Source organism: Hipposideros armiger, unplaced genomic scaffold (assembly GCF_001890085.2).
Source record: "Hipposideros armiger isolate ML-2016 unplaced genomic scaffold, ASM189008v1 scaffold_133, whole genome shotgun sequence".
NCBI lineage: Eukaryota > Metazoa > Chordata > Mammalia > Chiroptera > Hipposideridae > Hipposideros > Hipposideros armiger.
Genome location: NW_017731483.1, coordinates 2,207,959 through 2,233,980, shown reverse-complemented (window position 1 = coordinate 2,233,980; position 26,022 = coordinate 2,207,959). Strand labels below are relative to the sequence as shown.

Sequence of the window (26,022 nt, the reverse complement as noted above, 5' to 3'; positions counted from 1 at the left end):
ATTTCATGATTTATCATCTCAGTCTACTTTAAAACTGGTGGTTTCTTATTGAAGGTATACCTACATCCATTTGAAATTTTCAAAGTATTTTTAAGTGTAGTATTTTAAGCTACTCATTATTTTTTTTAAAAGTGTTAGAGTAGCAGTTCCCAAATTTGCCTGAACATAAATCACCTGGGAATCTTTATAAGCTTTTTTTTTTTAATAATTACACTACAATCTGGGGGTGGAACACAGACATCATTGGTAGTTCTTAAGGCTCCCAGGTGATCCCAGTGTACAGACAAATTTGGGAACCGCTCTCTTAGAGCCCCTGGTCACTTCTCTAGGAGTAGCTAGATTGGCTAAAACTATACTTGGAATTAGATGTGGTTTGAATTTTGTTTTTACGGAGTCTGTTTCCTACATGGTACCGAGGCTTAACTAAGATAATGAGAGTGCACCTTAAAATTATATACAAGTATAAAGGATTATGTGACATTCAAAATTTAAGCATTATCCATATTAATACATGGTTGCTTTGGTTTACCATACATTTAGTGGCTACAGAATATAGTCTCAGTAGGCGGGAATTTCTCGGTTTTCACTTCCTTTCTCTTGGATCCTCTCTATGTAAATGGTTACTTCTAACAGCTGTTCACTGGTGTGACTGACCCTGCTCTGTTCCAGTCTGGCAGCTAGGTATATGGAAAAACTGAACTAGAGGCTGAATTTAAAAAAACAAAAGTACAAGAGCAAACATTCAGCAGTTGCTTTCCCCACTGATGAAGCTCACACAGACAAAAGAATGGCATGTCACTGTACATCCTACCTTGGAACAGTCCATTAAATTGCACTACTACCATTTGACCATGCTTCTGTCAAAGTGAACATGTACTTTGTTTTCCTAGATTCTAAATCTCCCAGGAACCATTCAGAGGGTGGTTCATAGGAAGTTTATTTGCTTTTCCTGTAAAGTATTTAGTGATCTGTATAATTTACTAATCTATAATTGTACCAGAATATGAAAAAGGAGGAAAGAACTTGCCAACCTGGGTAGCGCAGATCTGGCTGTCATTGATATCTGGGTGCCAGGATTGTCTTAACTTGGTGAAGACAAAGAGTGAATAGAAGCCCACCTCAGCTAAACAAATCCATATGCTGGTCTTGATAACAATATGTACTCAGTAACGAGTGGCTGGTATGTGCCAAGTTCCACAGATACATGATATTTAATCTTCATAATAGTTCTTTAAGAGACATAGGATTATGCCCATCTGACAGATGAAAACACCCATGGAATAACTTACCCAAGTCCACAGCTACTAAGTGGAATCTGAACCTAAATCCATGTGGCTCAAGGGCTCCTTATCTCTCAACGCAGTGATTTTCTTGTCAGCAGCCTGAACCCCTAGTTACGCTGTTGTCATGGAGCTGGAAGCTTTTTTTTTTTTTTTGGTCCCAGGAAGGTCTTGCTGCCTGTTCAGAATCAATTTTTATTGGGCTGTAATACTTAGCATAAAAATCAACACTTGATAAATATATTAAACATTTCTGTATTGGATACTTAGAAAATAATTAGTAATTATAGTCTCAAGCCTGTTTGGGTTTGACTTGTTTTGACTTTTGCCTTTCTTTAAGCATAATCTCTAAGAGTTGATCTAGGAAGAAAAATGAATATGTATAAACTTCCTATTTCTTCTATTTGTAGCAATTGGATAAAGTTATATCAAAGAATAAGAATAACTTGAAAATACCCAGTTTATCTTATCTTGAATTTTTTGTCAAAAAATAAATGCACAGACCCCGTAATCAAGCACATGGGATCAAATCCTCTTACTTGCTATAACTACCTTGTAATCCTTTTGAGAAGACAGGAAATTTTCACTAGCTAAACTTGACTCAGATGTGTGGGGTGATGTAAGGTTGTAGGTTATCACTTCTCTTCCAAGCGCTAAATAAGCAAAGCAGCAAGTTGTCTTCCCTCTCAGGATTAAAAGAGAATACCAGTAAGGCACTTAGCACAGTGCTTGCCTGGCACATGGTAAGTGCTGAGGAACTGTTACGAAGTTATGATAAACTTACTATAAGTACCTTCTTTGATCAACAAACAATATAGCTGTTTTTTTCATTTTAATCCAGATTAGAAAAGGGCTATCTAGACACTAACATTAGGTTCTATAGTAGTAAACCCTAGATGCAGAAAATATGAGCAGACTCCCACACTCATTGTTTATTCCTGCTGTTGGTCAGGACTTGCCCCAGCAGTAGCACCCTGCTCCCTGACTTGGAGACAGAAATAGTCTAGGATTCCTGGCTCAGCCTCTGGGGTGCAGGGTCCACCACCATCGCTATTGTTTCTTGGGATAAGAATCCAGCTGAGCCAGCTTTTGCCTTTACTTAAAGGTCTTCCTCCTACCCCACTCTAGGGTTTGCCTTGGTTTCTTATTTCTCAATTTTAACTCTAACACTTTCAAACCTACTGTACCACTCAGCTCCCACCCCTGCTGCAGAAAAAACCATCACAGACCCAATATTTTGCCCACAACCAGACCTGCTGGACCTTAACTGAAACTTGCTCTTAAGCCATAACATATTACCCAAGCATTATTTATACAAGTATTTCATTCATCTATGAAGACTTTTTTTTTTTTTTGGTGAATTTCGAACAAGACCAATCTAAATTTCCTTTATCTAAATATAAAAGTCTAAAACAGATTACTTAACTAAAAATCACATCTTCTCATATGTCAGTTCATGGCCGCACACAGTACAAGTCTTCCGGTACATGTCATCTTCTAGGGTTTCTTCGGGTCCATACTCATGTTGGTGAGCAACTGTTTCCCTTTTCCATATACTGCTTCTTACTGCTCGCCGTAATTCTAAGAAGCAAAAAAGGCAGCTTTTCAGTGGTGCTATTCAGCTGAATCCTGAAAAATCCTTCAGGGGGGAGGGTGGGTAGGGTGTGTATATTTAAACCAAATGTGGCTTACCTTAACTTTTTAACAAATCAAAATTGATTATACAAACTTACCTCACTAGGTTAGCCTGTGAAATCATGTCATTGAAGTAGTGTGAAATGGGAGATTCAGAAATGGGGTGTGTGGGTTCGAGAGCAGAAAAACAAAAAGATGAGTACAAGAATAGGGTTTGTTCAAGCAACCGATGATAGAAGCTGGGATGATTGAGGATAAGGAGCGTTTTTAAGTTCCATATAAGTCAGGAATTATACAACTTCTGTAAGAGGCAAGTCAAGCTTTGCTTGCAAGAAAACTAGGAAGCCAAGAACTCTGATACTCTGCTCATGTTTCATCTTAGAGAAATGCTTATGCAACTGACCTTAAGCCTATTAAACTATCCTATAAAACGAGCAACATTTTAGGTGAGAAATTGCTACTAATTATTACAAAGTACAACTTAAGGATCACAGACTATTAAAAGCTAGAAAGAATCATAGTATTTTTGCCTGTACGGAAACTGAGCAAAGACAGCATGTAAACCCAGGTCATCTGTTCCAATTTTTAGAACTTGTCCCACTATGTCATGTTAAATTGAGGACAGGGCATTTAAATATATAGATGCAAATCTGTGTCCGGTCCACAATGTGTTAAAATGCCCTTTTACAAGAAAAGAGCTACATGGGATGCTTTGAAATGCAACTAAGTCAATCACATTTTAAAAAATCACATGGCATATTACCTGAAGAAACCAAATGCTTAGTGTTAATTGGAAATTAACAAGTTAATAACTTCAGTTTCTAGTTTAATGAATAAAAAGCAACGCTAACTGTTTACATTTTTTTCTAATCTGACCAATCATGTCAAGCCCAGCACTGTCTTTGACAACAGCATCACCTAAGGAAGAGTATGATAGTTATCTTTTATACCAACCATAAATATCAACGTACACCAAGTAATCACACATTTTCTTTACTCCACTTTAGATCTATGATAAATATCAAAATACTACTTGAATCTTTGTATTTTCGGCTTTTATTATGAGGATAAGCAAATATACAGGGCTATGTGGCAGGCATTGACGGCTCTAAGCACTTTACAAACACATTTAATCCTCACAAACGTATGCTGCCTTTTCATACCTCTGGTATGAAAAGGCCTTTATCTGAGACTTATTTTCAAGCTTCAATGCAGACACCTCAAGACATAGTTTCCAAACTAGGGGGGAAAACCATGTTCATCCAAACTCTAATCTTTATTCCTGTTATCTCATATTCTGAAGAAGCCTAATTTTTCTAGACATATCTGAAATGCTCTCTATCCTTTTATTATTTTACCTTAGGACATATTCTAAATTAAAAAAGTAATAAAATTATAACCAGAACTGCACAGATGCCTCATGCTTTCAAATGACAGGAAGATTCCTGAATAATGGAGTCCTAAAGCCATTACTAAGTGGAGCAAGTAAAGCAGGCGTCCATAGTGGGTTGGGGGAGCCAAGAAAGGTAAGGAGAGTCTCCCTATAGAGGCGGCAACAGCAGTGATGGGAAATGAGGTGTATAAAGGGGCATTAACTATTAAGGATAATTGGAATCGGGTTTTTCGTTGTCAGAGAAGGGAGTTACAAATAAGAGAGAAAACTAGAATGAACACTAAAAATTTGGATTGTACTGGATATCGGTATGAACTCAAGGTTTTAATTTTTTATATACCAAGGATGCCAAAACATAGAAGTGGACACTCTGATAAGCATTGCTCAAGCAGTAGTTCGCTGTAATCAAGTGTCTGGACGCTGATGGTAACCACTTTGAGTACCTCTTGTAACTGCAGAAGTCAAACGTGACTTGTATTCATCTTTTGTTACCGGTATATATTATTACAATTTTAATGCAGTTTTCCTTTCTTAAAATGTGTATACATTTTTTTGGCACCCTCTCTATATAGGCAGACAAATATCCATGTGTTTTGTGTGGAAAGCAGAAAGTACTTAACAACTGATAAAGACATGTGAAAAGGACACAGGAGCTGGCCTGAAGATACTCCCATTGGCCCAAACCTGAGACTATTTGAGTACCAAGAAAATTAGGGACAGAAATGAACCAATAACGCTTAGAAGAATAGGAATTAATGAATCCATGCCAATAATAAATAAACAAATGGGGGAAAGGATGCTGTAGAATGCTGGCTTCCAACTGGTTAAATGCAGAGAGGATGCTGAAGTTAGAAAATTTTTGTAACCATCATACTCAAGACTGGTTCAGGCAGGAACCATCAATGAATGGATGCTAAATACTAAAGGTAAGTGTTAAGGAGAAGCAGGATATTTGCATGGTCTTAGAATTTTTTTTTGCTTATCAAAAATAAAATCACCACTGAGGGCAGATGGACATCATACGCTTCCAGATGTGACTGATGCACTGAGAAAGACACATCATTTGTATGCTACCCCCGGCCTGACACATAACCTGCATCTAACCATCAGGAAAAATCAGAAAAGCCCCAAATGAACAACATACTTCAGCATATCAGGGTAGAGGAAGGGAAGAGACTACTTCAGAAGTGTCAGTGTCACAAAAGATAAAGGCTGTGTTCGGAATAGTCTAGAATAAAAAAATGTAGAAAGACTTAGTACCTAAAGCCATATCTGATCCTAGACTGGGTTCTGTACTTGGCTAAAAAATCATACAGGACATTATTGGGTCAGCTAACAAAACCAGAATATGGATGACATTAGATAAAAATACCAGCATTACACTTTGATTTTGTAGATCATTCCTATTAGGAAATACACACTAGTATTTAGGGGTAAAGGGTGATGATATATACAACCTACTGTTAAATGGTACAGGAAAAAATGTGTGTATAAAGAATGCAAATGATACAAATGGCATAAAGTGTTAACAATAGGTAAATCTGGGTAAAGCATACAGGTGTCCTTTCTATTCATGCAATTTTATGTAAGTATGAAATTATTTACAAATAAAAAGACAAAAGCTAGCATGAAGGGGCTTCCACTGGCCAAATTTGGGACAATATGAGCATCAAAATGAATAATGATAGGAATGGACTGGAACACTAATTGGAAAATAAGAATCCATGAATCCAAACGGTACTACAAAAGCTCTTCTTTCCAAAAGAAGCCAAATAATTATAAAAGAATATCAAGAATAGAAAATCACCATTATACCCTCCCTAATAACCAAGTCAGGCAAGAAGCATCCCTGTGTACTAAACAACTGAGTGAAACAGCGGAATGAGGTGTTCATGTAGTGTCAGAGTCACCCCACAGGTTTCGTATTAATTACAAAAGGAAAAGGGTACTTTTATGATGGAGAAATCTGGCTGACACTGCCTTAAGCAAGCAATCAAACTAGACATCACTCTTAGAGGAGAACTGATATGTCTCCTGATATGACTCACTCAACACATCACCTAGAAAGTATTCCTACCAAAAATGTTTGACCTGAATCTAATTGTGAGCAAACAAGCTGCTGCTAATCCAAATGAAGGGACACTCCATAGAACAGGTGGCTTAGACTCGTAAAAATGTCAATGTCATGAAAAAAACCAAGGCTGAGGAACTAAGAGTATAGATATGCATCATCCTTGCTTGGCCCCTGGATCCAACAACAAAACTATTAGAAAAAACACTGGAACAACTGGGGAAGGCTATAGATATATACTAGATAATAGCTTATATTGTTAAATGTATTGAGAGTGATCACCGTTTTTTAATTATGTAGAAGAATGTCACTGTTTTTAGGAGATAACATGCTGAAGTACTGAATGAGAATCACGATGTCTGAAGGTAAATAGTTCAGCAAAATACGTGTGAGAGAAAAAAAGCGTATGTGACAAACTGTCAAATCTGGTGAAATAAAAATTTGTTTAAATCAAGATTAATACGTTTTTCACATTCATTTAAGCAACTTAAAACTTTGGAAAGTAGAGATCAACTATCTACTGCTGAGAATGAGAAGAGGACAGCAGAAAGGTCAGACACTTGAGAAGCGTGGGCAAAGATCTGACAGGCCTTGGGAGCTGAGGGAACCTTGGAGGTGGGGCGGGAGGGGATGTGCCTAGTGGCACTGAAGCCTAAGTGAAGCTGGGAAAGAAAACCAGGCTTTACCATGTTACTTCTAGTCCCACTGGCCTAGAATTTCACAACACAGAAAGCTATGGACTACCTCACCTGGAAATTTATTAAAATGTTCATAAAATGTTCAGTCTTGCTACTGATATCTTCAGGGACTGATTATACTTCTTTACCCAAAGAAGTTTTCCCCTAAATCCTTGTTGCAGTGAAAAATTTATAGCACTCTTAACCTTTCATTTTATTTGGCCTGATATCTTAATTTTGCAAGAGGCAACTTGTATTCAAAGAAGCCCAATGTTGCTTATGAGGTAAACTTATATAAGAACTAGCTGAGGGAGACCAAAGACTTTTAAAAACCTGATGGAAGGGCAGGAAGTTTTGATATAGGGTGCCCCTTATTAACTAGAGAAAAAAAATCACAAGGAAATGACACAACAACACATGAAGCTTTGACCTTGTTTTGTCCTCCATAAACAAGCAGAGTAACAGGGAATGTCCTTCACTTTCCCGAGAGAAGTCCGAAAACAGCCATAAATTACATATAACCACAGGCCCAGCACGTAGAAGTCCACAAACTAAGAAGGGGCTCCCAAATGAGATTTTCTTCCCCACCTCTTTTGGGGGGAAAGTGCATAGTAACAAAAAGCAAAGATTAATATGCCTTTGTTTTAGAAGGCTAACCTCTACCAGTACTAAATAAGAGAAAGCTGAGTATAATTTGTTAAAGAAAAGCCTTACCTCCACCTTAGTTGTGAAAAGGAAGCATGCAAACCCAAAATGTTCTGTGTATGTGCACCAACTGAAAGTTCCCATCCAATATCAAGGCCAAAACATACTGCATTTTTTGAAGTCCACTTAAACTGAGAAGCTGTGATGCCATCAGTTCTACTTCTGCCTCTTTGGATCTAAAATCTATTAACAATTTGAATCTGCTGACAAAATTCTTTGTCTTTCACCTTGTCTATATGTAGCTTATACTATTTATACTTTTAATTTTCTTCTGTAGTAAGATCAATTATTTCTCAAACTGCTAACACAGATCATAATCTAAACACAGGTAAATGTAATCTCTTACCTTTCCATAAAGAAGTAAATTTTATGTCAGCTTTGTGGATCAAAATCAGAAGACCAAGAGGAACAGGTTCCAATTTCTTTTCTACTAAAAAGCTTTTAGACTTGCATCTAGTCCTCTCTGTTCTGAGCCGTCTGAGAAAGCTGCATAGTAAGCTCCTGGTTTCTAATCTCTAGAGCAGCAGTTCTCAACCTTTCACAGGGGTCGCCTAAGACCATCGGAAGACACATTTTCGATGGTCTTAGGAACCGAGACACCGCTCCTCTGTCTCCAGGCCCACATGCAGATACGCCCACATACGAGTACCCGGCGACCCCAGTGAAAGGGTCATTCGACCCCCAAAGGGGTCGCAACCCACAGGTTGAGAACCGCTGCTCTAGAGTGTGTATTCCACTCAGCCCTTTGTGGCCTACTCAGGACAGAAATATATCCACCAACTTCTAAAGTAAATCAACAAGAAGAAGCCATAATTAAAGAAGGCGTCACATTGACCTCTGCACATTAAACACCAGGAGACAAGGGAGTAATATTTATACAATTGAGAGAGAACTTAAGTTTTCATATGCAAAAGAAACTGAAAAAACATTCTTAGATTTGTAGGGACTTGGAAAATATACCACTCATGTAATCACTTGGAAAAATTTCCATAAAAGACATTCTTCATCCAAACAAGAAATGAACTGAATTAAAGAAACCAGTCATAAGAGTTGAAAGAAATAATTCAGGATCAATTCAAACTCTTCAAGAATGAGGAAAATCCATAGTAGTTTATCTGGTGATTAATACAGCAATTTAATGTAAGAAAAACACCCAATTATATTTGAGTTTATACTTCTTTTAAAAAATACCTATGAAAATGGTTCAAATCATAAAAGAAATGCTCTGTTCATACTAATATTTAATTTATATGATTATCTTAATAGAATTTTTATAGGAAAAAACAATGAAATCAAACAGATGTCATATCTTTAATTGTCAAATTATTAAAAATTTAGTCACCTTTAGATGACATTTTGACCAAGCTACAGAAATAATATCTAAGAAAAATATTACATATAGTCCTCCTTTTTCACATATTTCATCACTTTGCAGGTACAAATTTCTAATTCCTTTTATCCATATATTATTGTCTACACTAAAATACCCTCAGGAGGGCAGGCCGAGTGGCGCATTGGTTAGGAGTTGGCTTGGGATGCCAGCTCTGAGCAGCAGGGCCCCAGTTTGGATCCCACATGAGGGCCAGTGATGCTGCGCCCTCTACAGCTAAGAGGGTGAACAACATCTCGACCTGGAGCTGGGCTGCCGTGAGCTGCCGTGAGCAGCCGTCCAATGGCCGGCGAGCGACGGCCTCACCCAGAAGAGCGCAATGATAACACCAACATTGGCCAGTGAAGCGACATCCTCCACAACTGGACTGAAGAACAAAAGGACAGCAACTTGTCTGTTCCCCTCCCCCAATTCCCCAATAAAGTCTTAAAAAAAAAAAATACCATCAGGAAAGGGGTTTAAGGAGACAGAAGAGTGGGAAGAATTGAGTTGATTCAGATAACAGGTTAACAAAAACCTTAAACATGTTATTAGTTTATAAATATGCCCTCCTCTTTCATATCCCTTAAGATGCCTTTTGTTACTTTATCCTTCAAGGCTTTTCTTGGAAGAGTGAAAAGGGATATGATAGAACCTCGAAAAGACTAAAGGACCAAATTCAAAAGAAGTCTTTCCAAATCCTCTCAATTGGTCCTTGCAGGTATTTTTGAGACTGTCGTACAGCAGCAGCTAATTTGAGGAAGCTCTTCTATGGCATAGTTGACTGTAGGAAACCTCTCTACAATGCCATAAAAGTGTGCTTACCCTCCGATTCTGGGATTGGTATCTTAACTATAATCTATATAAGCATGTATATCAGGATGTTTATAATGGGGTTGTCTTGATAAACTTTTGATAAACTTCAAACTGTTTTCATTTTTATAAAAAAATATTTTTAAAGTATCTATGCATAGAAAAGAACTGGAAAAACTGGCATTAAAATGTTACTAATGATTGCCTCTGGGTAGTAACAATCATGGGAAAGAAGTTCTTTGTAGTTTTCTAACTTTTCTGCCTGGCAAGTGAATTACTCCTGTGATGAAAAGGGGGGGAAATCCCTTCACAATAAGAACAAGGCAGGCTTACATTCAATTATTTTGTTTGTTTTTAAGACATCTGAGCTATCTTCATTCACCCTCCAAAACCCCTTCTAAATTCTAAAAACATAAGCAACATTATTTATTATGGCTAAGAGACTCATTTTAAATGGATCAATTTAGTGTATGTATAATCCTGTATACACATAAAATACGTGCTATCTCTATACACTTTACAGCACATTGGGACTCTACAATCACTGTATGAAGAATATTTATGCCCACTTTTCAAGACTCATTTTAGAGATTCTGTGATACAGCAAGCAGCGCTTTCTCTATGTTCATCATTATTATAGTACTTATCACACTCTGTTATGATTTTAAGTTTACTAATCTATCTCTTCTGATGAACTGTGACTCCAACAGTTGTTAGAACAGTGTCTGGAACACAGGTCACACTTACTTATTATTGGATGCATGGATGGATAGATGGATGAATGAACAGAAAGATTTGCACACATATGCATATGTGTGTGGATGCATGGACAAATAGAGATAGATGGACAAGAGAATGGAGAGCCACATGGATAGACAAATGTATGGACAGAGGAATGAATGTACCAGTGCAGACTTTCAGTCATGCAAGCCTGGTTCCAGTCCCAACTCTCTAATAATTATCTATGTAATAGCTCACTCTAACTTTATAAGTCTTTTATTCATATCTAAAATAAAAGTGATTAGACTGGCTTACATTAGAAGCTTCCTCCTAGCTGCTAAATTCGATGACTAAGACTTAGCCATGATTTTTTCATTTTAAGCAATCAGAGGTTTGCTGGTGGATATTTTTGCTTTTTATAACCCTGGTCATATTTAAGATTAAACTGAGGCCACATCTTTGACCAGGGCTACATCCCTGATCCTACTACTGCTCCTGTATAAAACCATGACTCACATTAAGATGAGAGATTACGTGCTTTTCAGAATTGCAGTACTGTGAGGTTTAGCCTGAGAGCCTAGAACACCAACCCACTGAGGGCAAACTTTAAGTCTCTTTTCTTCTATCTATGACAAAACGCATCCCAATCTACTGTGAACTTAGCTAAAGGTTTTTTGCAAAGCAGTTAAACACAATCCTTTATGATATAAATGTAGCCACTTACCTTTTACTTTTTTATCAAACTTCTTCTGTTTCATTTTTTCTCGGTTTTTCTGTCGGACTTCCTTAGCTGCTTCTAATGCTTCCTGGCTACCCCAAACTTCAAGAGCCCTCCTGACAATCTACAACACAGAATCCATATTTAAATTAGTTGTGATTCAGAATTGTAAAATATTATAAAATTAATTATTAAACCCATATGCACCAAAGAATGATCTAACTCAAGTGTAATTTTATATATATTTATTTGAAATTTAAGATTTTAAATATTGATAAAAAACTCTATTAATAGCTCTATCTACACCTATGAAACCCTCAGTAATGTATGTTACATTCAAGTATAAATAGAAAAGTCCTCTGACCATAATTGTTTCTAATTCATTCAGCTTTTTCACATGAATCAACAGAAGTACATGTAGGTGGTCTGATGAGTTTTGGCAGGATCACCCCCAAAATTTACTGACCAATTAGTCACATCAGCTCTAAGTGTGAGGTAATCTTCCAAATTCTCCCACTATAGCAAATCAATCACTATTACTCTTCTCTCCTCCTGATGGTTTCTATCTACTTGACTAACTTCTGATCCTTAGAATATGCATTTTTGAAAAACTTCAGTGGCTGAATGACCTAAAAAGTCTTTATTCTAGTTTTAAAACTTTGGATTATATGTCTTTACTCTTTATAGAATTTATTTACATTTAGGAGAATAATATACAAAGAATTGTGCTCAGGATAGCTCTCCCAATACATTAAGGAGACTGAAATATCAATGTAGCCAAACTCAAATTTCTTAACATAATAAAATGATATATTCTTATTTCCAAAGTTCTAAAATATCACATTTTCCACAATTTAACATCTCTGAAAATGCTGCATCCCAATGTGCTTATTGGTACTTTACAACTCTGAGTCAAAAGTGTTCAGAAGAATTTGACTCCAAGTACAAAGAAGTTTAAGAATACCTTCATCTGTTGTACTTGCATTTTCCTTTTTATGTTTGCACAAGCATGATATATAGCAAAAAAACTATAGTAAGTCTAATGGCACCATTTCAGTATATATAAAAGCATCAAGTGGTAAGGAAGCATTGGGTCAGTTTAATTAGCCCTTTTCCATTTTTAATGGCACATAAAATAATGGTGATCAATAGTGTCTTATGTTTAATGAAATTCAGTATATATTTGGTTTTGCAACGGGGTTTCTTAATTTTATTTGCGGATACTAGGATTTTCTAGGATATTCTAACTGAAATTGCTCTAAAGCAATGCCTCGCGATATTTTTTATATAATGGCACAAAAAGAATATTGTATTTGTACCATTCTGGGGTAGATTCAGGAAGCTGCTGGTGGCTCAAGGCACCCAGTCTGGGCACTATAGCAGCCCCGGGGGTGAGGGTCATGGGCAGGAAAACGCAGTCTGACTCTTACTCCGAGCTTTTTCAGTTTCCTAGCCATACTCCTAGTATCACCCAACAGTAATATATTTACTCCAAAGTGCCACACCAAAAAGCAAAATAAGAAAACATGTTATTGGGGCCGGCCAAGTGGCACGTTGGTTAAGAGCTGGCTTGGAACGCCAGCTCTGAGCAGCAGGGCCCCGGTTCGAATCCCACATAAGAGCCAGTGACACTGCCCTCTACAGCTAAGATGCTGAACAACAGCTCGACCTGGAACTGGGCTGCTGTGAGTCGCCGGCGATGGCGTAGGCTGCAGCCCCTGCTGCAGTAGGTTGCCATTAGCTACTGTGTGTGGCCAGTAGCCAGCGTGAGTGGCCAGCAGCCGGTGTGAGCTGCCAAGAACCGCCGTGAACGGCCGTCCAGAGGCCGGCGACTGATCTGCCTCACCCAGGAAGAGCACAATGATAATACCAACATGTGCCAGTGAAGCAACATCCTCCACTACTAGACTGAAGAACAAAAGGACAGCAGTTTGTCTGTTCCCCTTCCCCCGATACCCCAGCACTGTTCCCCTCCCTCAATTCCCAATAAAAAAAATCTTAAAAAAAAAAAAACATGTTATTAAATGTCATTTGTATGACTGTGACTCATACAGAGCCACAAAATGCAAAGGATCTTTTTACCTCTCTGTAAGCAAGAACAAAACTAATTATAACTAGTTTATTGTTAAAGCTTCACCTGCCCCAGGGTTTAAAATGACTAAGTATAACTTATTGGCGACCTGTAATTTTAAGTAGAGTTTCATATCACCCCATTGTGAATGATGAGGATTCTTCTTCACAATAAACTTAAGAGCTGGTTCTCTTTTTTCTAAATCACAGTCTTTCAGAAGGTATTCTTGTTTTGCTTCTGTTTTAGTTATAAGCTTATGTTTATCATCAGCATCTCTGAAAAAAATTAAGTCCATTATATAAGTTAGTTATTTTTAATAAACTAAGTTTTCAAATAGCCCAACAACCTCGGGGCATGCATTGCAAAAGGAATTTGTAAAATAATTTCTCCTGCAATTCTCATGATCAAATTAGCAGCATAAAAATTCTAACAGAAAACTACTTCTACTAATTCTGAGAAGCTATATTAGCAGCAACTCCACAAAGGATTTGAAATGACTTACAAGAGTATGGCAAATATAAATGAAAACTAAGACTCAATAAGTAAGCAAGTAAAAAGTAAAGCACAAAGTCAGGATGGGCAAGATACAAGGAATATGCACATGCAAAGTCCAACTGCCCCAGCACGGGTTCCAGTTGGCTCTGAGCTTTTCCAAAGCCAAGGTAAAAATGGAGACATAGTCAATTACATAGTTTTTATCATTCATTTATTCTCCATTTACATGCCAGGTATTGTTCGAGACATGAGGAATACAGCAAAGAATAAAATAAGGCCTTGTTTGCATGAAGCTTACATTCCAGTAAAGGAGAAGACAGTCAGTAACCAAACATGATGACAGACAAAAGTGCTATAAAGAAATATAAAGTATGGTAGAGGAATAGAAATTTTCAGATAGACTGGGTAATCAAAAAAAGGCCACTTGGTAAGGGGATATGTGAGTAGGGCCCTTAAGAAGCTAGAGAACATTCTGAGCAGCTAGTGAAAGAACAATCATTACCAGCAGAGAGGGGAGCGAATGCAAAGCCTCCAGGACGGCAGTGTGCTTTGCAACTGGAGCTCACAGCAACAGGGCCGGGGTAACTAGAATGCTTAAGTGATGGTGAAGAGTGACAAAAGTCAGAGATAGGCAGGGGCCTTGTAAAAAATGGTGAAGACACCTTGACTCTAAATGGTTTAGAAACCACTAAAGAGTTTTGAGTCAAATGCTGTATGGAGAAGAGACTAATGGTGCAAAAGTGGGGGCAAGAGACCCGTTACAAGATTACTGCTGTGGTGGTCCAGGCAAGCGCTGATGGTGGCCTAGTCTAAGCTAACAGTGGAAGAGAGGATGAGAAGTGGGTGGATTCAGGATATGGTTTGAACATAGAGCCAAATGGATTTGGAATTAAACATGGGATAGTGGAGAAACAGCCAAGGAATGAAGCTGGTTTGACTGAAATGGTAAACACTGAAGAGGAGGTATAGGTCAGGGAAGAGAGACTTAAAATTGGGAATACCTTTAAGAAAGCTAAATAATTTGGAAGTATCAACTAAAGGAGGGGACAGGTAAGCTACACTGTACTAAAATTATAACCTTCGAAGATGTTGAAAGGAAACAGAATGGAGCACTGTGTTCCTAATTATGTTTAAATTTAAAAAGTGTACTTTTTCCAAACTTCCACACAACTTTCTTTAAATTGATATATCAGTTGCTTTCCTTTTCTCATGGAAATCAGATCATATGTGCAAACTCAGTTTCCAAAGCTATCTATACTTTAAGGAGAGCGAAAATACTGTGGACCTGAACCACTGTGTGCATTAGTGACACTGTGTGCCAATGGGAATAGTTAATAATGCAAACAGGTGCCAGAACACTTCCAGTCACAGATGTGATCATGAGAGCAGGAATATCTCCAATTCTCGCTATCTTCCAAGGATTCTACTCAACAAGTCAGTGGTGATGGCTCCCAATGTCTGCAGCAGGGCTGCTGAAAAGGCAGGTCCTCCAGGCTGGTGAGGAGTAGGGCTGTAGGTCTAAGAAGTGGAAACAGCAGATAAAAAGGCTGAGTAAGACTCCAAGGTAGGATCGTAAGGTGTGAAAGATACCCACACAGGACATGGCTGAGGTAAATAGCAGGGACAGGAGAACCACATGGAGCGAGAAAGATTATTCTGGGGGGACGTAAAAAGAGGATGAGTCTAGGAGAAGAAGAAAATGAATGGCAAAAGAGTGTGATTTTTCCTCATCTCTTCTCTTCCCTGCCTGTTCAGGAAAGTAAAAACTAAATGGAAAGAGGTGCTCTGAGAGTCCCAGGAGAATGGCTGGAGAAGGTTTCCTACCCTCCTCTCACTGAAGGCCCCCGTCCTCTGACCAAGGTGTCAACATACACTGAGACAAATACGAAACAGGAGGATCCTCAGGGGCTGAGGGAAGAGACGGGTTAGGATCCTGCCACTGAGCAATGGTAAAGAAACCCCGCGGGCAGCAGAAGGGAAAGGACATCTCTATGGCGGAACCTGGGCCATTCTTATTCATGTGGAATACTGTAACTTTGATAAGCACAGCCTTCCCATATTTCTTTGGCAAAATGAAAACAATAGAAATGTTAGGAGACTCTCAAAATAAAAATCATGATTACTAAAAGAATATTAAATCCAAATGGATCGAATTATTGTTTTCTTCTAAACCTATATGTAAATATTTAACTTTAGCAATTGAGAGCAGTCTGAAATAAGTACCTGCAGTTATCACAAGTTGCCAAATCAAAGTGGTCCATAAGATAAGAATCCATAAATTCTCTACCACATTCTTCACATATTGCATAATCGAATTCCATAACAGGTCCTAAAGAAAAGAACATTAATCTTTTAAGTTTCCTTTTTTAGGACTAGAATACATTTTCCTCTATCTTATCAGCTTCTCAACATGTATTTTATGCCTAACACAAATATATTTACGTAAGACAAAAATAAAACCTTAAGTCATCTTACATTTATCTAAAAAAATTTAAGAGGAATTAAGGAAATAAGGGGGAGTTGTCATTTGTTCACAATTTGTTCAACGTATTCCTATCACTGCCTTCCCTTATCTATTTCCAACACAATAATGTCAGTTACTATTCCACCACCCCTTAGTCCTACTAATTTCCAAACACTAAGAAAAAAAGTAAATCATTCTTCTTTATAAAATATTACAGAGGCATAGCTATAGACAAAAGGAAAAACTAACAATAGAGTCAAAATGATAACTTCAAAAAGTTGATTACTTGAATGTATCAGAATGGAGAGAAATTGCACTCAGGAATATCAATTAGGAGGCTACTGTATAGCATTATTAATCAAAGGCCATAAAATGTGCAGACATTTTCGTAATTTTAAAAATTCTTTATAAAGAATTTTACATATTTTTTATGTATTTATAATACAAAATATATTATGGAAAATTTTAAATATACATAATTTTTCAACTCCATCACACCTCTTACAGTTACCATCCGGAAACTGGCAGTCTACTCCAGTAAGAACCTTCCTTCTCCCCCTTCATGTACCTACTTATTGCTGATATATGAAGGTCTGACAAAATTAGTATAGACACACACAGAACAGGAATATCGCCTACCTTGATAAACACACACTTCTGTTGCTGCAGCTAAAACTGGAATAGGTTTTAAGCTGTTATATTACACTATTGGCTATCAAACTTATGATCAAATAAAACTTTAGCTTTTTCAAAGAGTGTGAAAGTATCCTCACCCAGAAGAGATATGTATATATATGTGTGTGTAAGTGATTTACCAAAACTTTAACCTTAGATAATAGTTATATTCTCTTTTTTTTAATGCCAGCATTAAGTGAGGGAATTACTATACACAAAACACAAGTTAAATTCATCATTGCCAAATCTGTTTAATTTTTAACCTACCAGCAGAACTGCCAAACTTGATCACTCTTATAAGGCTAACCTGCTCACTGACTAAAATAATTGTGGCAAATTTTTTTTTTTTTAGCTGAGCCCTCCTGCCACCTGTTGGCAGCTCAGCGGCTGCTCAGCTCTGGCCGGGACTCGAACCGCTGTTGCTCAGAGCTCACACTCTTGAGTGAGCTCTTAACCAACGGAGCCATTCAGCCGGCCCGCAGCTTATTTAACATCAATTTGCAAAGAATTGTGTATATTACTCAAAATGAACAACCTAGATACCTATTTTCTGAAAATACACTTTACCTGGTTGATGAACAACTTTTCCAATTGTATGCTCTTCTTCTTCTTCCTCTTCCAGAAAGAAGCCTCCTCCTGTGTCAACTGTCTTTGGGGCTGCTTTTACATTAGCCATGCCTACAAAAAATAAGTACAAGTGGTCAACAACTGAACGAGGTAAGCCCATATGTTCCCTTGTGTATAAACATGAACTTGCATTAAATTTAATATACTGAGGGTGCTAAAAAAATGTATACAAGTGGACACTTTGGTCAACATTGCTCGAGCAGTAGTTCACCATAATCAGAAGTGTCTGGACGCTGATGGCAACTACTTTGAGCACCTCTTGCAATTGCAGAAGTCAAACGTGACTTATATTCATCTTTTGTTATTGGTATATATTGAGTATTACAATTTTAATACAGTTTTCCTTTCTTAAAATGTGTATACATTTTTTGGCACCCTCTGTATATCAAACAAGACAAGGAACATCCAGTATTACACATCCATTCAACATTATACTGAAGGTCCAGCTAGTGCAATATGGCAAGAAAACAAAACAAGCATCAAGGCTGGAAATAAGTAAAACAGTCTTTATTCACAGAAATGTGATTATGTATGTAGAATATCCACCAGAATATACAATTAGAATTAAGAAATAACACCTAGGAAGAGATATATAAAACCTCTACACTGAAAACACCACTAAGAGAAATCAAAGACCTAAAACATGGAGAAATATACCATGTACAGATTGGAAGCCTCAATATTGAAAAGATCTCAGTTTTCTATTTATCTGTTCAATGTAATCCCAGTCAAAACCTCAGGAGCTGGAGGGGGAGAGGGGGGCGTTGAGGTGCAAGCTGACAAGGAGGTTTGAGGTTTTAAAGATTTACTACACAGCTTCAGTAATTAAGATAGTATGATACCGACACAAAGAAAAAGAGATCAATGGACTAGGAGAAAGTCCTGAAATGGATCTACACACATTTGGTCATTTAATTTACAACAAACCCTCCAAGGCAATTCTGTGGTAAAAAAATAATAATAATAATAATCTTTTCAGTAAATGACACTGGGATTTATGACAAAGTGACATTACGTAACAGCAAGGGAAAAAATGGTCTTTTCAATTAAGGAACTTTAACCCTACCTCATACAATATGCACACAAAAGAAATTTAAATGGATCATAATCTTGAATGTGAAACAACAATGCTTCCAGAAAAAAAACACAGGAGAATAACTTCATGAACTTAAGATAGGCAAAACTTTCTTAGTGGCCTAAAGTACTAATCATTAGAGAAAAAAATTGCTAAATTGGTCTTGATTAAAAGAAAGAACTTCTATTCATCAAAAGACACCATTAGGAGAGTGAAAAGGCAGGATGCAAACTGGGAGAAGCTATCTGCAATATGCATATCTGACAGAGGACTCACATCCAGAATATGTAATGAAATCCTATAAATCAATGAAAGACAAATTACCCAACTGAAAAATAAAAGGCAAAAGACCTGAATAGGGGCTTCACAAATGAAGATATCCAAACAGTTGGTAAACACATGAAAAAGTTATCATTAGTCACTGGAAAAATACAAATTAAAACCATAATAAAATATCACTATATTCCCACCAACAAGGAAACAGTGACAATAAATGACACATAGGATCAGATGAACTTAATTGATATTTTTAGGATATTTTACCAAAAAGCAGCAGAATATACTATATTCAAGTGCACATGGTACACTGTCTAGGATAGACTACGTTAGGCCACAAAATAAGTCTCAATAAATTGAAATTATACCAAGCATCTTTTCTGATCACAATTGTATGAAACTAGAAATCAATTACAAGAAGAAAACTGAAAAACAAACACTGGAGGATAAATAACATGCTACCAAACAATGAATGGGTCAACAATGAGATCAAGGAGAAAATCAAAAGATACCTTGAGACAAATGAAAACACCACAACCCCAAATCTATGGGACACCACTAAAGCAGTTCTAAGGAAATTTATAGCAATACAGGCCTACCTCAAGAAACAAAACAAATATCAAATAAACAATCTTATACCTACAGGAATTAGAAAAAGAACAAAGCCCAAAGTGTGGAGAAGGAAGGAAATAATAAAGATCAGCAGAAATAAAAATAGAGTCTAAAAAAACAATAGAAAAGATGAACAAAAGCAAGAGATGATTTTTTGAAAAGATAAACATAATTGATAAACCTTTAGCCAGACTCAAGAAGAAAAGAGAATGGGCCAAAACAAATAAAATCAGAAATGAAAGGAATGTGACAACCGACACCACACATATACAAAGAATTATAAGAAAATACTATGAAGAACTATATGCCAAAAAATTGGACAAACTGGAAGAAATGGATGAATTGCTAGAAACATACAATCTTCCAAGGCTGAATCAGGAAGAAACAGAAAATCTGAACAGACCAGTAACTGCTAACAAAATCGAGTCAGTAATCAAAAAACTCTCACCAAACAAAAGTCCTGAACCAAATGGCTTCACAGGTAAATTTCACCAAACATTCCAAAAAAACTGAAAAGGAGGAAAGGCTCCCAAACTCATTTACAAGGCCAGCATTACCCTGATACCAAAAACAGAGACAATACAAACAAATAAAAAATTATAGGCCAACATCCCCGATGAACATAAATGCAAAAATCCTCAACAAAATATTCACAAACCAAATTCAGCAGTACATTAAAAAGTTCACACACCATGATTAAGTGGGATTTATTCCTGGCATGCAAGGTTGGTTCAATATTCACAAACAACATGATAAACTACATAAACAAAATGAAGGATAAAAATCATATGATCATATCAATAGATGCAGAAAAAGCATTTGACAAAATCCAACACTCATTTATAATAAAAACTCTCAGCAAAGTGGGGATAGAGGGAAAATACCTCAACATAATAAAGGCCATATATGACAAACCCACAGCTAACATAATACTCAATAGCTGAAAGCTTTTTCTTTAAGATCAGGAACAAGACACAGATGTCCACTTTCACTTTTATTCAACATAGTACTAGAAGTCCTAGCCTCAATTTCTTCCTCTATTAAATAAAGGGATTAGATTATAACAAGCCTGTTTCTATTGCTACCAGCAATTCTCATACTATACTATATTGCCTGTTCACCTCTCTATATCCATCAATTAAACTGTTTTATCTCTGTAATTCTGATAGTTAAACATTCCATGAATATCTACTGGATGGATAGAAATGGATAAATATACCAGAATGATATTGATTTCATGAACAATGTAGCAAATAATTGGAATGACTATTTGGAATGACTCTTATTGGAATGACCAATAAGAGTGCACACAATGAAAATTTAGACGAGGGGAGGCTGGAGTAGTCAAGGCTGTTAACTTGAGCAGGATTCTGAACAATACTAAATCATGCCGAAAACAAAGCCCAATTTTTCTCAGCTGCTATGCCTTGCTGTTTCCCCAGGCCCTCAGCACCAGTGTTTGGCACCACATTCTAAGCAAGTTCTTCCCAACCTTTTTCATGGCATATGTCAGAGTACACACAGGAAATAAAAAATTGTACAGTACATTGAAATAAAAGTACTGCAAAGATGAAAATCTCAGCACCTACCTAACTCTTAAAGCACAGCGGGGTTGTATGCAATACTGCAACACAGTTCACTTCTTGGGTAACTGCCTAAGAAATCTTATAGAATATTCATTCTACCTTGCTTTCCAGGATCAGAAGTTTAATTTAATACTAGTTTATGCTCTATTTTGCACCCATTCTACATCCGTTTTTTACAGATACTCAATTTATAATGGGGTTACGTCCAGATAAACCTATAATAAATGGAAAATTTTGTAAGTCAAAAGTGCATTTAATGATGTGTTAGTTTTCCACTATTCCCCCTTCTTGAATGCCCATGGTATTTTTTTTCCATCCAAATACACTTTGTTTCTGTATATGACTGTATTTTTTTAAACCACATCTCTCTTCTACAGTATTTTTAAAATATATATTCACAACATTAAAAAAAGAAAATGCATTTAATACTATAGAGTATCAGTTGTTTACCCACTTGATCACGTGGCTAGCTGGGAGCTGTGGCTCACTGTTATTGCCCAGCATCACAAGAGTATAGTACTACCTATCACTAGCCCAGGAAAAGGTCAAAATTCAAAGTATGGTTTCTACTGAATGTGTATAGCTTTCACACCATCGTTACGTTGAACCACTGTAAGTTGGGGACTATCTGTACAGATCTATTGGGTTGTCGGAAAAGTCATGACGTATTTTTTCTATGTTTTTCATTGCAAAACTGCATCATGACTTTTCTGACAACCCAATAGAATCCTTTATAGAATCACGAATATTAATTAATCAATGCAAATGAACAACTTTTTGTCCTGACTTTAGAATACCTCAAGTTGAAAAAGAAATAAAAAAATTAAAAAAACACACACAAGAAAGCAATAAGGATGAGACCAAAACTATTAAAAGGTGGATGGAATGTGCATATTCAGTGTCAGCATTAATATCAAGACATGCAGCCAGCCCCAGATTCACTCTTCCTCACTTCTGACTGATGAAAAAGGATAGATGACACAGATTTAAACTTGCTCAACTACTCACACAGGATGAGATTCGCTTTATAACACGTACTTCATGTTATAGAGATAATCCTGAAGACCTGCATGTCAACCAAACTATATTTTAGGCACCCTGAGGAAGATTACTACTTGACCACAGTAGAGCATTACACAAGAGAGACATACATACATGACAGACAGACACGCAGCAAAGGGCTGCCCTAATAAAGAAGATGAAATTCAGACAATAACAGCCTTTCTTCCTAAGCCAGCGGTTCTCAACCTTCCTAATGCCGCGACCCCTTAATACAGTTCCTCATGTTGTGGTGACCCCCAACCATAAAATTATTTTCGTTGCTACTCTATAACTGTAATTTTGCTACTGTTATGAATCGTAATGTAAATATCTTTTTGTTTTCCGATGGTCTCAGGCAACCCCTGTGAAAGGGTCGTTCGACCCCCAAAGGGGGTCACGACCCACAGGTTGAGAACCGCTGTAAGGGTAAGAGAGATGCCTTGTGTAGCAGAGACAGCTGCTGGCAAGGAAAGGCCCTGAACCCAGTGTCAGATGACCTGGCAAGGAAAGGCCCTGAACCCAGTGTCAGATGACCTGAGTTTGAGCTCTGATTAGCCTGTGCACTTAATGAGATTAACCTGTGCAAACACCTCTTTTCTTGTCCGCAATGACCACCTCACTAACACGGATACCAAACCCTGCCCTAATTATTTTCCAGGTTAGCTCCGAGAATCAAACTGGCTAATCTGAAACATATGAAGCACAACAGGTGCTACTCTGTTAGCCCCAAGAAGGCGGTAGCTACTGTCTCTTCGCTCCTCTTGGTGCCTCGCACTAGCAAGCACTGCTGGATCCAGACTATGCCCTTTGAGGATGAATGCGGGGGCAGGTGCAGATTAGTGAAATAAGTTACAAGTCTAAAAGCTTTATACAAGGACCACCTCTGGGAATGGTGGAGGCTGCAGAAAAAGAACAGAAAGGGAGAGCTGAGGCGCTGACGGGCACGAGCTGGCATCTCCAGACGGCGAGGGCGCCAGAATCCCCAAGCTAAAGACCGTAGCTGGACCGCCCAGGTGCAGTGAGGAATGCCCGGGGCTGGGAGTCAGGAGGAGTAGACACCAAGGGACTCGAAGCCACACACGGGACGTGGCACCTGGCCCGCCAGGAGAAGCAAAGGGCAGGCAGCGCCAGGGCTCAAACCTCCGGTAGCCGCAACTGCCGTCGTCGGGTAGGGCCGGGCCGCCAGCCGGGCCTGGCGCAGCATCAGTGCCCGCTGCCGCTTCCGCTCGATGCTCGCCCGCACGGAGGCAGTCAGCTCAGCTGGCTGATCTGAAATCGCTGGTTCCTGCGAAGTTCCATCGGCCGCCGCCATCGTCAATTCCCTGAACCGGGGCTCTAGCACAGCGCACGCGCATGGGAGCGGCGAAGCGTTCCCACAGCCACGCCAGGTTGCCAGCGCCGCCTCCGCGCAGGCTCCACCGAGAGGGAGCGCGCCTGCGCAATTTGAGGAGGACGGGCGGAAGGGAGGGCTGGTGGACAAGTGTGAGCGTTCGTGGGGCCCGGGAATAGCTGCTGGTTTGTAACCTGGGAGAAAGGTGGGTACAGAGATCATTCTTTAGGACCTGGTCGTCTTTAAAATAATAGTTTCGCTTGGTGGTTCAGAATATGGGCTTTGGGGGCCGACCGTGGCGCGATGGTTAAGAACTGGCTTGGGACGCCAGAGAGCCGCGGTTTGGATCCCACATATGAGGGCCAGTGACACTGCCCTCCACAGCTAAGATGCTGAACAACAGCTCCACCCGGACCTGGGCTGCCGTAAGTCACCCGCGACGGAGTAGGCTGCAGCCACTGCTGCAGTGAGTTGCCATGGGCGACCGTGTAGCCAGCAGCCAGCGTGAGCGGCCAGCAGCCGCTGTGAGCAGTCGTCCAGAAGCCAGAGACTGATCTGCCTCACCCGGGAAGAGCGCAACGATGGTGCCAACTTGGGCCAGTGAAGCAACGTCCTCCACAACTAGACTGAAGAACAAAAGGATAACAACTTGTATGTTCCCCTTCCCCCAATTCCCCAGCGCTGTTCCCATTCCCCAATTCCCCAATTAAAAAAAAAAATCTTTAAAAAAAAAAATATGGGCTTTGGAGTCAGACCTAGAATCGTATTTCCCCATGTATAAGACACTCCCATGTATAAGCCGCACCTTAATTTTGGGCCTGAAATTTGAAAAAAATGTATTACATAAAGTTATTGAACTCAAGTTTTATTCATCATAAAATTCATACAACAACTCATCACTTGCGGGAAATGCAAGTAGAAAAATCTACAACCGCTGTATAAGATGCACCCAGTTTTTAGACCCCAAATTTTTTGAAAAAGGGTGTGTGTTATACATGGGGAAACATGCTAAGTCCTAGCTCTGACATTTACTGAATGCGTGATCTTGAACAAGTTATTAACCTGAGTCTAGTTTCTTCAATAGTAAAATGAGGGTACTAACAGAACCACTTCTCGGGTTGTTGGGAACATTGGATGTAAAGACTTTCAACACAATACCTGGCACACAGAAAGCATCCCAAAATGATGGTGATACAGGAGAGCTCCCTCACTACAGAAGTGTTAAGCCTCCATCGTTATAGAAATTTTAAGTCCCCTCAATATGACAATTTTAAGTCTCCGTTTCCCTAGTTTCTTAGCTCCTTAGCCCCTGGTCATAATCACTCTTCTAATCAGTTTCTAAATTCTAATCTAAAGATTGCTCCTAGCCTAAATCACAGAACGTCTCTCACCCCTGCTTCAGATAACCACCTAAAAGCCTGTGACTTAACACTTGTTAACTGAAATCATTGTAGCCCACCACTCCTCCAGGCCAGTCCATACCTAACCCCTGGGTGAAAATAAGATAGACTTCACAGACCTGTTCCTGGAACCAGCGCCTTTAATTTATTAACTAACATCTGTCTTTTCTCATCTAGGGGCCGTCAGGATACAAATTATGTCCCAGTGAGGCTTCCAGTGCACCCCGACCAAGGCAGATATGAAGCCCCTCTTTTTATTTAAGAACAAATAGGGCGAGATTTTCGTGTATCCCCAGAAGATAGGGACAGCTCAACCCCTCTTCTCAGCTTGAAGCAGATACGGAAGAAGAGACCTCCCGTCCCTCAACTCCCCACAGAGATTTATGGGGATTATGTCTCGCATGAAAAATAAGGCAGGCAGTTAGAAACGGTAATTGGTCTCTGCATTCCTGCACAGCCAACACAATCTATGGGGAGCACCACCTGGAGACCTCCCAAATGTCTCCTTATCTGCCCTAACCATTAACCACTGTGAGGACATAACTAAATTGGACTGGTCACTCGCACCTGCATGGTAGAAGACCACCACGACCTCCATCTCACTCTGGCCTCATTATACCATCATTATAATATCATACATATGCCCAGTAATTCATTAATATCATTATAACAGACTGACCTCTGCGAAGGGACATGCGCAGTCTCAGAGGGTGAGGTAATGCCCCCTTATCAATCACAGGTGTCAATCAAGCGGTCCCCACTGGAGAGGAACAGCCCATCCTAGATAAAAAAAAAAAGATAAAACCCCCAGGCTCCTGTGAGCCCACCTCTGGAGCCTTTCTTTGTGCTCAGACTTCTCCTAATTCTTTGGAGTGTACTGTCTCTTCTAATTTTTTTTCACCACTTTACCTCTGTATCTCATTCAATTCTTTGTTTGAGATGCCAAGAACCTGGACACTGCGCCAAGGAGGGCCCAACAGCCACTCCCC

The 26,022-nt window shown here is 38.7% G+C and overlaps 1 protein-coding gene across 2 annotated transcripts; it reads right to left on the bottom strand.

Annotated features, from left to right (window-relative positions):
* Positions 1-192: 192 nt before the first annotated feature.
* Positions 193-23,710, bottom strand: XPA (XPA, DNA damage recognition and repair factor). Of its 2 annotated transcripts, XR_002124786.1 has the most exons (7): positions 23,444-23,710; positions 17,654-17,764; positions 16,171-16,276; positions 13,562-13,727; positions 11,388-11,505; positions 1,833-2,861; positions 193-1,458 (listed from the first exon to the last, which is right to left on the bottom strand). XR_002124786.1 is itself a non-coding variant. In XM_019649490.1 (6 exons), the coding sequence occupies exons 1-6, from the start codon at positions 23,613-23,615 to the stop codon at positions 2,713-2,715; spliced, it is 822 nt and encodes a 273-aa protein (XP_019505035.1). In that variant the 5' UTR covers positions 23,616-23,710; the 3' UTR covers positions 193-2,712. The 2 variants fall into 2 exon arrangements, 1 of the variants encoding a protein (XP_019505035.1); XM_019649490.1 differs by having other exon boundaries at positions 193-2,861.
* Between the last annotated feature and the right edge of the window lie 2,312 nt (positions 23,711-26,022).

Excerpts from the sequence above, each read along its gene's own strand:
- XPA (XM_019649490.1), bottom strand. The coding sequence starts at position 23,615 with ATGGCGGCGGCCGATGGAACTTCGCAGGAACCAGCGATTTCAGATCAG. Across the intron at positions 17,765-23,443 it reads GGCAGTTGCGGCTACCGGAG|GCATGGCTAATGTAAAAGCA; the intron begins GTTTGAGCCCTG and ends TATTTTTTGTAG. Across the intron at positions 13,728-16,170 it reads GCAACTTGTGATAACTGCAG|AGATGCTGATGATAAACATA; the intron begins GTACTTATTTCA and ends AATTTTTTTCAG.